This window comes from Eretmochelys imbricata, chromosome 2 (assembly GCF_965152235.1).
Source record: "Eretmochelys imbricata isolate rEreImb1 chromosome 2, rEreImb1.hap1, whole genome shotgun sequence".
NCBI classification, from domain to species: domain Eukaryota; kingdom Metazoa; phylum Chordata; order Testudines; family Cheloniidae; genus Eretmochelys; species Eretmochelys imbricata.
Window position 1 is genome coordinate 40,012,790 of NC_135573.1, and position 12,909 is coordinate 40,025,698.

The 12,909-nt window shown below is 40.6% G+C and overlaps 1 protein-coding gene across 13 annotated transcripts in view; it reads right to left on the reverse strand.

The window, feature by feature from the left end:
- The window catches only part of VPS13B (vacuolar protein sorting 13 homolog B), a 931,639-nt gene that overhangs the window by 909,022 nt on the left and 9,708 nt on the right, over positions 1-12,909 (reverse strand). For all 13 annotated transcript variants that reach the window (XM_077809935.1, XM_077809942.1, XM_077809940.1 and 10 more), the window contains exon 3: positions 11,007-11,150. In XM_077809935.1, the coding sequence (XP_077666061.1) occupies positions 11,007-11,150 (144 nt within the window). The remainder of the gene's footprint in view (positions 1-11,006; positions 11,151-12,909) is intronic.

Consider the following 12,909-nt stretch of genomic DNA (forward strand, 5'->3'; position numbering starts at 1 on the left):
AGAGATGCATTCCTTGTCATCCATTCCCAGCTTCTGGAGAACAGAGGCTAGGGACAAAAGCCAAAATGCATAACCATAAGCTTTCCATGTTTCCTCTTGAATCACATAGGTAATACGTAGTTCAAAACTCACTAAAAGATCAATAAAAAGAACAGGAGTACTTGTGGCACCTTAGAGACTAACCAATTTATTTGAGCATAAGCTTTCGTGGGCTACAGCTCACTTCATCATACTCCTGTTCTTTTTGCTGATACAGACTAACATGGCTGCTACTCTAAAAGGTCAATGGAAACAAGAGACTAGAGATTTAAAAAGAACCATAATGACCCTTAATAAATGTTTGTTACAGAGGAGTTTTAATATAGGCAGTTAAAAAGGAAAAAAAAAATCTGAATTTGTCAGAAGTTGGAGTTGGTATGGAAACAGCACAAAAGCAGATGAATATAGAACTAATATCCAAGCATCAGTTCTCAAGAAACAACTTGTCCAACAGGCTGATACAGTAACAACATGATAAAATTAATGCAAATTAAGATTATATGCTTCCAAAGGTGCTCAAGGCACTACAACCAGACACTGTGAGGTCTCCAGAAGAACTGCCTTGGAGAAGTACAACCATTAAGTTAATTCTGTCTTTACCTCTGGCAAGAAAGAGATTGGAGATGAATAGCCCTGCAGCTGTAGAGACAGCATATGACTCTGGAAAGATCATATAGATGTTAGTCATGGGATTAACTCTAGACAGACTGCCATAAATTCTATTACCTATAGCAATGACAGGCCAAAAGCACTTCCTTTGAATTAAGACTGAAATCTAGTCCTGAAGCTCTGCTACTCTGATATCTGATAATAGCCCTTTCCCTGCGATATGCTTAAGGATTCCCCTAGATCAGTGGTTCTCAAAGCCGGTCCGCCACTTGTTCAGGGAAAGCCCTCTGGTAGGCCGGGCTGGTTTGTTTACCTGCCATGTCCGCAGGTTTGGCCGATCGCCGCTCCCACTGGCCGCGGTTCACGGCTCCAGGCCAATGGGGGCTGCAGAAAGAGGCGCGGACTGAGGGACATGCTGGCCGCCCTTACCGCAGCCCCCATTGGCCTGGAGCAGCGAACCGCGGCCAGTGGGAGCTGCAATCAGCCAAACCTGCGGACGTGGCAGGTAAACAAACCGGCCCGGCCCACCAGGGGGCTTTCCCTGAACAAGCGGCGAACCGGCTTTGAGAACCACTGCCCTAGATAATCCAGCTCCTGGAACTAAATTAAGGGATTGTCTACACAGGGATTGTTATTATGTATTATTTGTATTACTGTAGTGTATAGGAGCCTAGTCACAAACGAGAATCCCACTGTGCTAGATACCGTACATCCACAGAACAAAAAGGTAGACTCTGGTACAGGGACTACAATCTAAATACAAAACAAGAGACAACAGATGAGTGCAGAGGGATGGGAAAGTATGTGCATTCACGTTGCTTTGTTATGCCCGTTTTATGATACTTTCCTTGTTAACCTTTACATATGCACACCTATCCACTTTTTCAAGTTAACCATGCAGCATAGTGAGCAGACATCCCATGGTGCAATATTCCACCTCTCAGCTTTATATTCTGGGATTTTTCTTGGGATATACTGTGAGATGCTGTCAAGGCTGAATCCCCACCCTGTCACTTCGAGTACAGGAAGTGAGGGCCCGCAAGGATTTTAAAAATTAATACTTGCCACTCCAGGCTTGTATTACATTCCCAAGGTTACAGCTTTTCTCTGACCTTGGCTTGGTAAACGCTGCCACCACCCAAATGCAAAAAAATCCCTTTAAACCCATGAAGGAATACTTGGGAATTCCTCCCTGTGGGGTACCCTCAAGTCCTTTCACCCCCCCTCCGGGGAAGAGCTGAAAAAAAAAAAACAAAGGAAATTAGCTGTGGCTACCAGCTAATCAAACAACATGCATAAACCTCTCAGGACACCAACAATCCAATCCTGTTCTTAAAAAAGGTAAATTTTATTAAAAAGAAAAAAGAAAATTACATCTGGAACTTAGGCTTTTTGCTAGATCTTAAAACAATCAATTACAAAAATTAAGCACCCAAAATAGCTTTCTTGGGGGTTCAGCTTAAAGGTTACAAACAAACAAAAGCATCAGGGGCTAGCACAGAGGAGATCCACATGCCAAAATAAGATAAACCTGATAGTGTCTAACTAAACATTCCCTGTCCAAATTATTTCTTCTAGGTATGGAAGATACTTTTTCATACCTGGCTCAAACCTTACACAGCATTTCTGCTTATAGCTTTGCTTCCCCGTGTCCCTGCAGCCCAGAAAACAAAGGGAAAGTTTCTTTCCCCATTTTAAAAAGTTCGAGCCTTCCCATTGGCTCTTTTGGTCTGGTGCCCACTTTTTTTTTTTTTTCTTTACCTGGGGGACTTTTTAACCCTTTACACATAAAGCAAGTCAAGAACAGCTACCAACAGGGATTTTACAGCTAACTGGCTTACTGGGTGTCCATCAAAGGGAGCTATCCCCCGACTTTATCACAGATGCCTACCAGAAGCTACAAGAATTCTGGGATATAGGGTCACACTAACAAATGCCCCTGATTCCTTGGGAACCCATAAATTCATCTGTATTTTGCCAGCACCAATTCAATTTTCAAACTGCTTTCAGACAGCATGGAATACATACTGCTGAACACCGTGATCATCACAATAATTAGTACAAACAGGATGTGCACATTTATTGCAGTTGTTCAGCTGACTGCATTTAACTCAGCAGCTTCAAATGCAATGGTGATAGGACTACAGGTAAGAGGAGCAGAAGGATGAAATCAAGCAATTACTTCTGCATACATATACCTGGAGGGGCTTTACTCAGTGGAGCGTCACTTCTGAAAGTAATCAACTAGCACTGACTGGTCGGATAGGATAGTGACACAGAACTGGGATGACCAGCAGTGGAAGCAGAACTTCAGGATGCAGAAGACTACCTACAGTGCTAATAAACAATGGTCACAAACACCACCCTATGCCGGAAACCTACTGACCGCTATTCCTACCTACATGCCTCCAGCTTTCACCCTGACCACACCACACGATCCATTGTCTACAGCCAAGCTCTGCGATACAACCGCATTTGCTCCAACCCCTCAGACAGAGACAAACACCTACAAGATCTCTGTCAAGCTTTCTTACAACTACAATACCCACCTGCGGAAGTGAAGAAACAGATTGATAGAGCCAGAAGAGTTCCCAGAAGTTACCTACTACAGGACAGGCCTAACAAAGAAAATAACAGAACGCCACTCGCCGACACCTTCAGCCCCCAACTAAAACCCCTCCAATGCATTATTAAGGATCTACAACCTATCCTGAAGGCTGACCCAACACTCTCACAAATCTTGGGAGACAGGCCAGTCCTTGCCTACAGACAGCCCCCCAACCTGAAGCAAATACCAACAACCACATACCACACAACAGAACCACTAACCCAGGAACTTATCCTTGCCACAAAGCCCGTTGCCAACTGTGTCCACATATCTATTCAGGGGACACCATCACAGGGCCTAACAACATCAGCCACACTATCAGAGGCTCGTTCACCTGCACATCCACCAATGTGATATATGCCATCATGTGCCAGCAATGCCCCTCTGCCATGTACATTGGTCAAACTGGACAGTCTCTACGTAAAAGAATAAATGGACACAAATCAGATGTCAAGAATAACAACATTCATAAACCAGTCGGAGAACACTTCAATCTCTCTGGTCACGCAATCACAGACATGAAGGTCGCTATCTTAAAACAAAAAAACTTCAAATCCAGACTCCAGCGAGAAACTGCTGAATTGGAATTCATTTGCAAATTGGATACTATTAATTTAGGCTTAAATAGAGACTGGGAGTGGCTAAGTCATTATGCAAGGTAGCCTATTTCCCCTTGTTTTTTCCTCCACCCCCCCCCAGACGTTCTGGTTAAACTTGGACTTAAACTTGGAGAGTGGTCAGCTTGGATGAGCTATTGCCAGCAGGACAGTGAGTTTGTGTGTGTGTGTGTCCCCGGGAAAAGGGGGGGGGGGTGAGAAAGCCTGGATTTGTGCTGGACATGGCCCACCTTGATTACCATGCACATTGTAGGGAGAGTGGTCACTTTGGATGAGCTATTACCAGCAGGAGAGTGAGTTTGTGTGTGTGTTTTTTGGAGGGGGGTGAGGGGGTGAGAGAACCTGGATTTGTGCAGGAAATGGCCCACCTTGATTATCATGCACATTGTGTAGAGAGTTGTCACTTTGGATGGGCTATTACCAGCAGGAGAGTGAGTTTGTGTGGGGGGGGGTGGAGGGTGAGAAAACCTGGATTTGTGCTGGAAATGGCCCAACTTGATGATCACTTTAGATAAGCTATTACCAGCAGGACAGTGGGGTGGGAGGAGGTATTGTTTTATGATCTCTGTGTGTATATAAAGTCTGCTGCAGTTTCCACGGTATGCATCCGATGAAGTGAGCTGTAGCTCACGAAAGCTCATGCTCAAATAAATTGGTTAGTCTCTAAGGTGCCACAAGTACTCCTTTTCTTTTTGCGAATACAGACTAACACGGCTGTTACTCTGAAACCAGAACTACAACAGCACACCAACATGAGAGTTCCCCTCAGCAGAGAGAAATGTGTGGCCATTACCATCTGGAAACTCACCACTCGAGGGTTGTCAATCAGTAGTTTACTAGTTTGGTATAGGTAGATCAACTGATGAGGCTATTGTTATGGAGATTTGCAGAGCTATGAGGAGGGTGCTGCTGTGTTATGTTGCAAACTTGGCAATGAACACGTTACTGATAGCTTTGCACTGATGGGGCTCCCAAACTGCATATGCATTACTTATGTGACCCAGATACCTTCCGTTTGCCTCCCACACCAAGCCAATGTCTTTATCATCTAAAAGAAGGGATATTTCCCCATGGTGCTGCAAGGCCTGGTAGAGCACGGTGGAAGGTTCACTGATACTCACATGGGACAGTCTGAAAAGGACCATGACGCCAGGATCTTTAGAAATTTAGGCATGTTTGTTGCAAAGATCAGGGAAACTTTTGCTCCTCAGACCACTTTGGACATTAACAGTTATGATGGCTTCCCTTGTTTAAAAAGCTGGATGCTTGAACAGGGAGAGCTCTCCTCCACAGCAGCTTCAGTATGGCTGTTTGAATGATGTACTTTTAATCTCCCAATCTGTCACATCATACAGTTATTGCTTCCCCTGAAGAATTTCCTCCTGGTGAGACCCCATGCAATACAAAAAGTCAAGGATGCCTTCTGTGGTGTCTTAGGTGCTTGGGAGTCTCATGTGCTTTGTGGAAAACTGCCCATCTCTCCATTTTTGGGTTAGGTGGTGACATTGCTTGCAAAAAATCCAGTCCAGTTGCTCACAGTATGGGCAGATAGTAGAAGCATTACCAGAGGTCCTGTTCTTGTCCCTTATCTTCAGCTACTTCTGTCACACCTCCTTTGCTTTGACTTGGCACTGGGAACAAGTCTGGGAGTGCCCACTGCTGTCATTTGCTATAACAATGTCTTGTAGATGTTTGCATTCCAGTGACTTCTCCACATGGGACTGGACATGCAGCTGTACAAAGAGGACAATCAAGTCCAGGAACACTGCAGGTGTCCACATGGAAGCACAAGGGGCATGGCTGCTATAATGGTCTTATGACTCATTGCCTGAACTCACAATTACCTTGTATCAAAAAGGGGCACACATGGCTGCATGCCAGCATTTAAACAGAGAGGTGGCATCCAGTCTAAATTAAACTGGAGCAGTGGAGGGCACACAGATTCAAAGACAGGCTGACTGAACTGTGAAGCAATACAGTCTGGGATAGCAGTGGGAGAACTGTCAGAAGCAAAGTAGTTAGGAATACATCATATGAATCATAAGCTAACAAACTCACTGTAAAGTACAGTCACTCCAATTCCAAACAGGATTAATTACTGCGACCTTACACCCCAAATAATTCACTTTTCAAAAAGCTTGTGCACGGACACAAGGCACTTTAATGAGAACCTGAGAGTCTGAGTTCAAGGAACTCTGGCAGCCAGCCCAGATGGTTTGGACTTCTGCCTGGAGGGCAGCTCTCTAACTTTTTAAATTTTACATTCATACACAAAGATTAACACTTATTATAATCAGATTTGTAAACTGAATATTTTAATATTAAAATAGGCTATACACTAAAAGAAAGGGGTTTGTTTTTTTTTAAACAGACAGGGTGTATGGCCAGTTTTCATAAATGAGAGTGTGTATGGGCAGAGGCAAGGTTTCTCAGCTCAATTGATTGCACATAGTGTGCTGCATAGAGCATTCCACTTCTGTCTAGCAAATAATTACCTATGATGGAATTTGTTTGGGTTTTTTTGTTTGTTTTTTAAACAAGAGAGGAAATTCCATACAACAAAAACATTAAAACTTGAGATTGCTAAGTGATTCTTCTTCAAAGTCAAGAAATGACAGTTAAGGTTGTGTAAACAAATGTAAACTTCCTTGTGAATATGTATTACAGTCTTTAATTTTACATGATTAAACACTGTTTCATATTTAATGCAGGACCCTATTGCTGTTTATGTACACTACTAAGTGGGTCCCTTTAAGCCCAATAACTGAAACTGGCATTCCATCATTTATAGGTAATTTTCTAACAACAGTTTCCAGCATCACCTCTGATCATGATCAGCACAACTTCAACTTATCCAGGAAGTAATCACCACAAGTAAATTCCTCCCAAGTTTCCCTTATTTTAGACCCACATTTATTTGGGTCTTACACCTTATGTAACTGGCTTACCTGAGTATTATTGTAACTTGACATCAGAAACACTGATGTTTAGGCCACACAACTGTGAAAGACAACCACGATGACCCATACACCTCCATGGAGTTCCACTGACTCAACAAGTTGTCATACATGCAATAAGGGTGTTGTAAAAGAATGGACCCCTGAGTTCTACTGCAACTACCACTGCGGTATTGTAGAAACTGTAATCAAGGCATATTCTGCCTTCATGTTCAACTGCACATCTTACAAATGCTCACTCAAAAACTCCCTCTCCAGGGAGAACATATTTAGCAACCTATTTTCTAGCTAGTAAATTGTCATGCTTACTTACTCAAGGCTCTCACTCACCTGCGGGAGGAAAAAAGGGTCATGGATCCACATGATCAGTACTATGCCTCAGCTTTTAAACAGTCCCTTACTGTGCCAGACCTCCTTAAGGATAGGCCACATGGTCTCAACAACTCTGATACTGAGCCCTGGGCCTACACTAGGGGGTGGGTCGATCTAAGATACGCAACTTCAGCTATGTGAATAGCGTAGCTGAAGGTGCGTATCTTAGGTCAACTTACCTGGCCGTGAGGATGGCAGCGAGTCGACCGCTGCTGCTCCCCTGTCAACTCCGCTCAGCCTCTCGTAAGCTGGAGTTCCAGAGTCGACGGGGAGCGCATTTGGGGATCAATTTATCGCGTCTAGATGAGACGCAATAAATCGATCCCCGATAGATCGATCACTACCCACCAATCTGGTGGGTAGTGAAGACCTGCCCTGAGTCTCTGGGCTCCAGCACTGCTGCTTCTAACCATGAGCTCCGCCCAGCAAGTCCAACCAAGATAGATTTCTGTTCAGAGACTTTCAACCTCTTCAGGAATTAATGCACCCCAGCAAGTATTTGAAGAGACACCAGGCACACTTTTCAAAACTGTAGGACTTACTAGTCAACTGGAATACAGCATTGGGAAGTCTTTAGATTAGCACAGAGAAACAGAGGTTAAGATATAGTCTATACTGGCGAAAGCCAAGGTTTCCTTGAGCCATACTGCTCTAGAAACCATCTTCGTTTCCTTTCTCTCTGTTTCTGTCCCTTTGCCTGTCAGCCTCAGGTCAGAACTTCCTCTGTCTCTCAAAAAGCCAGCTCTGATCCTAGCCTCCTTTCACCTCCCATTCTACTGTCATCCTCTTAAAGGACCACTGCTGAGTCATTAGGTGTCAACTGTGCAATCACTAGATTTCCCATTGTCTTTCCAGATCCTCCACTGGTGTGAGTTTCAGCCAGTCCTCAACAATCCATTCATACCACCCCAGACAGTTATATGACCCAAACAACCTCATATCTCCCGCTTTGCCGCAGGAGCATTTTAACCCATCTAAACCCCTGGATAGCAATCCCTACTCAAGTCAGTCACAGGAAATTCCCACTTCATCATAGAAAGCATAACTGAGCAAAAACAAACTGGGAAGCACAAAAGTGGGAGAGGCAGTTTCTCCATGAACCCCTAATCCCCAAGCATTTACAGAAGTACCTCTGCTGCTACTCTGTGGGCTTACAGTATGTGTGGGTGAAACACATCACTGTATACCACATTAGAACATAAAAACAGACATACTGTTTTTCTGCTCAGACCAATGATCCATCTAGCCTAGTATCCTGTCTTCTGACAGTGGTCAATACCAGATGCTTCAGAGGGAATAAACATTCTCCTCTTCTAAAAAGGTAATCACCATCATAGAAGTTCAGCAGAAGTTAAAGCCGCTAGAATCAGCCTTATCTTCCACTCTATGCCTTCACCCCACTTGGGAAAGAGATATTGCCAAAGCATGGACAAAGGAACCAGCAGCACCACAACTCCTAAGGAGTTGCAGGTGTATGATCCCCATGGTGATGCATCTTTGGAAGCACTGCAAAGGGCCTGGCACCCAAGATCAGAACTTCCTTTCCATGGATACCCATAGGATCATCATGTTTAAGACCATGCCCCACAACCTCCTTTGCAAACCCAAGCCAACATTCATCAGAAACCCAGCTAACTTCACCCCTCCTCCACAGATTTCACCACAGGTTTTCATGGTTGTAAGTTAGGGTCAATGACTGCACCCACTTTGCTCAGACAAACTGCTCAGGACTCCAACAGACATTTTGCCTGAGGAAGGAAGTGCAGGATTAAGCTCATAACTTTTGAGAACTAACACGGGACAGGATACAATGTTTACTTATTATTTTACTGATTTGAAGTTCTTTGATGCAATTGTTTTAGTTGATAGTTAATTCAAAATAAAAAAAATTGTAAACATTTATTCCATCATCACAGTGTTTTGAGAAGACATTTTACCTATTACAATGTGTGTGCATTTTAACAGTTTCTAACAAGCAAATATTTTGATGATAAAAGTCTTAGTCTTAACCATTCAACCTACAATTACATAGTACAAATTAAAATAGCCTAAAAATACTTAAATTTGACATGGAAGTCAGTAGATATTTTCATTTTTCTTAACACTTAATTTCTAATAGAAGTACTTTTTCATGAAATAAAATCAAACTCACAGCTTCTTAAAAATATACCCATAGAAAACAACAAAATGTTTTCATTTGCATTCTTATTACTCAAAGATAAACGCTATCATTGGCACAGACCCAAATGTTACTCTCCAGGGTGTACATACCACTGAATAATTTGTTCAAACGTCAGTTGTAATTTTCAAAAATCCTTTCTTGCCTCTGAATCTTAAACATCTGTAACAAATACTTGTTTTGAGAGTGCTTTACATTCATGACATCTGACCTTCTGCTGTATGCACCACAAAATTTAAGTTTCAAATACCATGCAAGCAGGAAATCTGATCATACCAGCAGTAGCCATCTGCATAGTCCAATATCAAATATTAGTTCTTGGTTGCACAAAGTCATGTGTTACAAATCTTTTTCCGCAGCTTCTACAATTAATTGTAATTTGTTGCTTCTAAAATGTGTTTCTTTTGGGACATCTGGCTTTGAAACCTCTACCTTACCATTGAAAAAATACTTAGTGTCTGGATGTTGTTTTTATATATACGTAAAATATATAGCTATATATATGAAAGAGACAGAAAGAGAGAGAGAGAGCACTGCATGGGTGGCATAACTAGGACCAGGTTTTCCAAAACAAAACAAAAATCTCTAATTCCAGAAATAGATTGACTTTCATTACAGAACATTCATCACCTAAATGTAATGCAGAAATGTTCTCCAATGTAATTACTTTCAGATATCGAACTATTGGTATCAAATATTAACCGTTCATTAAGCAAATTGTGGAAGTTCCACAGAAGATGTGTAAATCATATGTTTATTTCCCAGGACTCTAAATTAATATAATTGGAGTATCTATTGAAATGAAATAAATGTTTAGACAAAGAAAGAAAGCTAGAACGTGCTTTAGTGTTGAAGTGTTCCAACATATTTGTTGATTGACAATGAATGCTGAAGTATGGCAAGATGCTACTGCATATTTCACGAAGCACTGTACTTTTTTTTAAACTCATATACGCAAAATATAATAATATCCAGTTGCTCGTATGATACCAGATTTCATTGTGGTGGAATGAAAATTTTACAGACACAAAATGTTGTTTTGCGTCTGTCACAAACAACTTAAATAAAAAGCTTTTAAAAGACACTAAAAAATGTCTTCCAAGACGACTTTATATTTTAAGCCAATAACTTATTACATCAAAACGGAAAAGATAGCTATACTGAAATAATATGAACTTTAATAAAGCATTCCTATAGTAATAACTCATCTCTTGAAGAGACAGCCTAGTGATGCTCTATATAACTTAATCCAGCAGTAGGACATAACTTCTTGGGTGGTAAAAGTTGGAAGCACTTAGGATGCTATGTTGCTCTTGAGATTCATTTGCTACCTAGTCATAGGAAAATTTTGGCAGAGATTCATTAACCTGCTTTTACACCTGCAGGAACAACACTACAGCAAATAAAGTGAAAGAAAAAGGAAAATCTGAATAGAAAGCATTACAGTCCTTGTGTATTAACCATGATTACTGCTTCTGTGCAGACAAAGACTTTTGGCCAGACATGACAGACAAAAAGACATTAGCATTCCTGTAATACAACATTAACTACTTTATCAATTTTTTTTTAAAAAACCCTCAATTTTAACAATTGTATTTTGTATAAACTCATCACAGGCTTCCTACCTGGACTCCATCCTTCAGTTTCAAGATGCACTCCATTGTATTGATAGTGATGACAACTGGTTCTGAGCCTAGTTTTGTCCATGGTACATGGATTCGTAATTCATGAATATGTCCACTTAAAAAACTAAACGGTAGTTTCAGCTCCTAAAAAACATGAATTAACCAATTAGATATTCAAACTTAATTAAAAACAAAATCACAACTGTCAAGGACACATTTGCTACTTTACAAAAAAAACAACGAGAATAAAATCTTAAGAGCCACTTCGTGCCTGCGCCATCCCCACAAAAAAAACCCTCAAGAGTTCTTTTTTCCACTGTCAGTTATGTATGGCATAATTCTTGACACTTTAGTTAATAATTGGTCACATACATTTACTCACACACATTTATTGTGCTTATGTGTTCAAAGAAAACATCTGGATTCTACTATGTCCCTGATAATTAAAGAAGGTTTAAAACACAGTCTCTCTTATATGCAGCTACAGTGAAATGCATCACTACTCTAGAAACATAACTAGAGCATACTCACAACAATTAACAATGAAAGTTAATTATATTCATACGCATGCTGTATTATTTCTATAGTGCCTGTGGAGTGCATGGAGAGTTACAGATTTATATTAAAAAATGCATAGCGGTGAAAAGAGGTTTTTACTCCTAAAACCTTTTAGTACTTCATTGGGAGTTGCAAGTGCTCTGTACCTCTTAGGAACAGGCTCAAATCACATGGAAGACAGCAAGAAATGATAAACACAAAGATGGAGCAGGTACTTAAAGAATGAGGGCTATGATTTTATTACATATGTAACTTGTTGGTTCCTTTTTATCTATAAAGTTGAGTTTGTACTCTTTTCCTCCAGTGTTAACATAATATTTGAAGTTAAGGGAACAAGTCAAACAAGAGGAAAGGAGATCAACATGGGAAGACTAATCGAATCAGGCTACACTCCACACAGCAAAGATTTACTTTGTGGTTTATTTGACACACGGATGAGAGTTTCTGTACACACTGTATATAAAACAAATCTTTTGAACATGGTCAGGTTGAAATACATTCAGGGTTTTTTTTTAAACTATAAGAATTTCTTCCACTATAACCTATGTACAAGACTTCAATTAATTTTAATTATGTAAAAATTTTGAAGAGTCTCCATTATTCCATTCAAAATCATTTGGGACAAGGAAAAGACTGACATCCAAAGTTTCTTAAAGGACCACGTTTTAATTAACTTTAACTCCAAACAAAGATCTACTTGTAATTCTCAGAAAATTCATTCTGTACTCAAAATGTTGTAGGTCATTTTGCTGCCTATAACAAATGGAGTCAATCACATTACATCAGCTTTCCAACAGCCCAAACAAGCAGGGAAGAATAAGAAGCACTAAGCTCTCCAACAGCCTGATAAAATAAAAAATGTACAACGTACAGGTGAGGCTTTCACAAAGGAAAATAGCAGGCCAGTACGAGCTGCAATTTAATTGAGTTGTGGAAATAAGCTAGCCGCCTTGTTTCTCAAATATTTAATTTCTATGCCAATCATCAGTATAGCAATGTTTATTTAGACACTGATTTGCCTTTACATGTGGGAATTCTAAGTTTACTTTAAAAGACATTCTGAAAGAGCTTTTTTCCACTATTTACCAGATGGATTTAACTCAAAGTCCCATTTGTGTCCAAAGCTTCCTACAAGATATGGAAAAATCCTTTGAATGAAGGAAAAAAAAAAAGAAAAAAACACTTCTGAAAGCAGGAAGTGGAGCAAAACACTGAGAGATAGATTGCCTATATTCTTAGAAGGTAAGTTAACCTTTCTGTGTCAAAGGAATGTTGATTCAAATGTTGTCTGACATTATCCTAATTGGACAAATAATTGTCTCTGCAGTGATATAATGCAAACCCT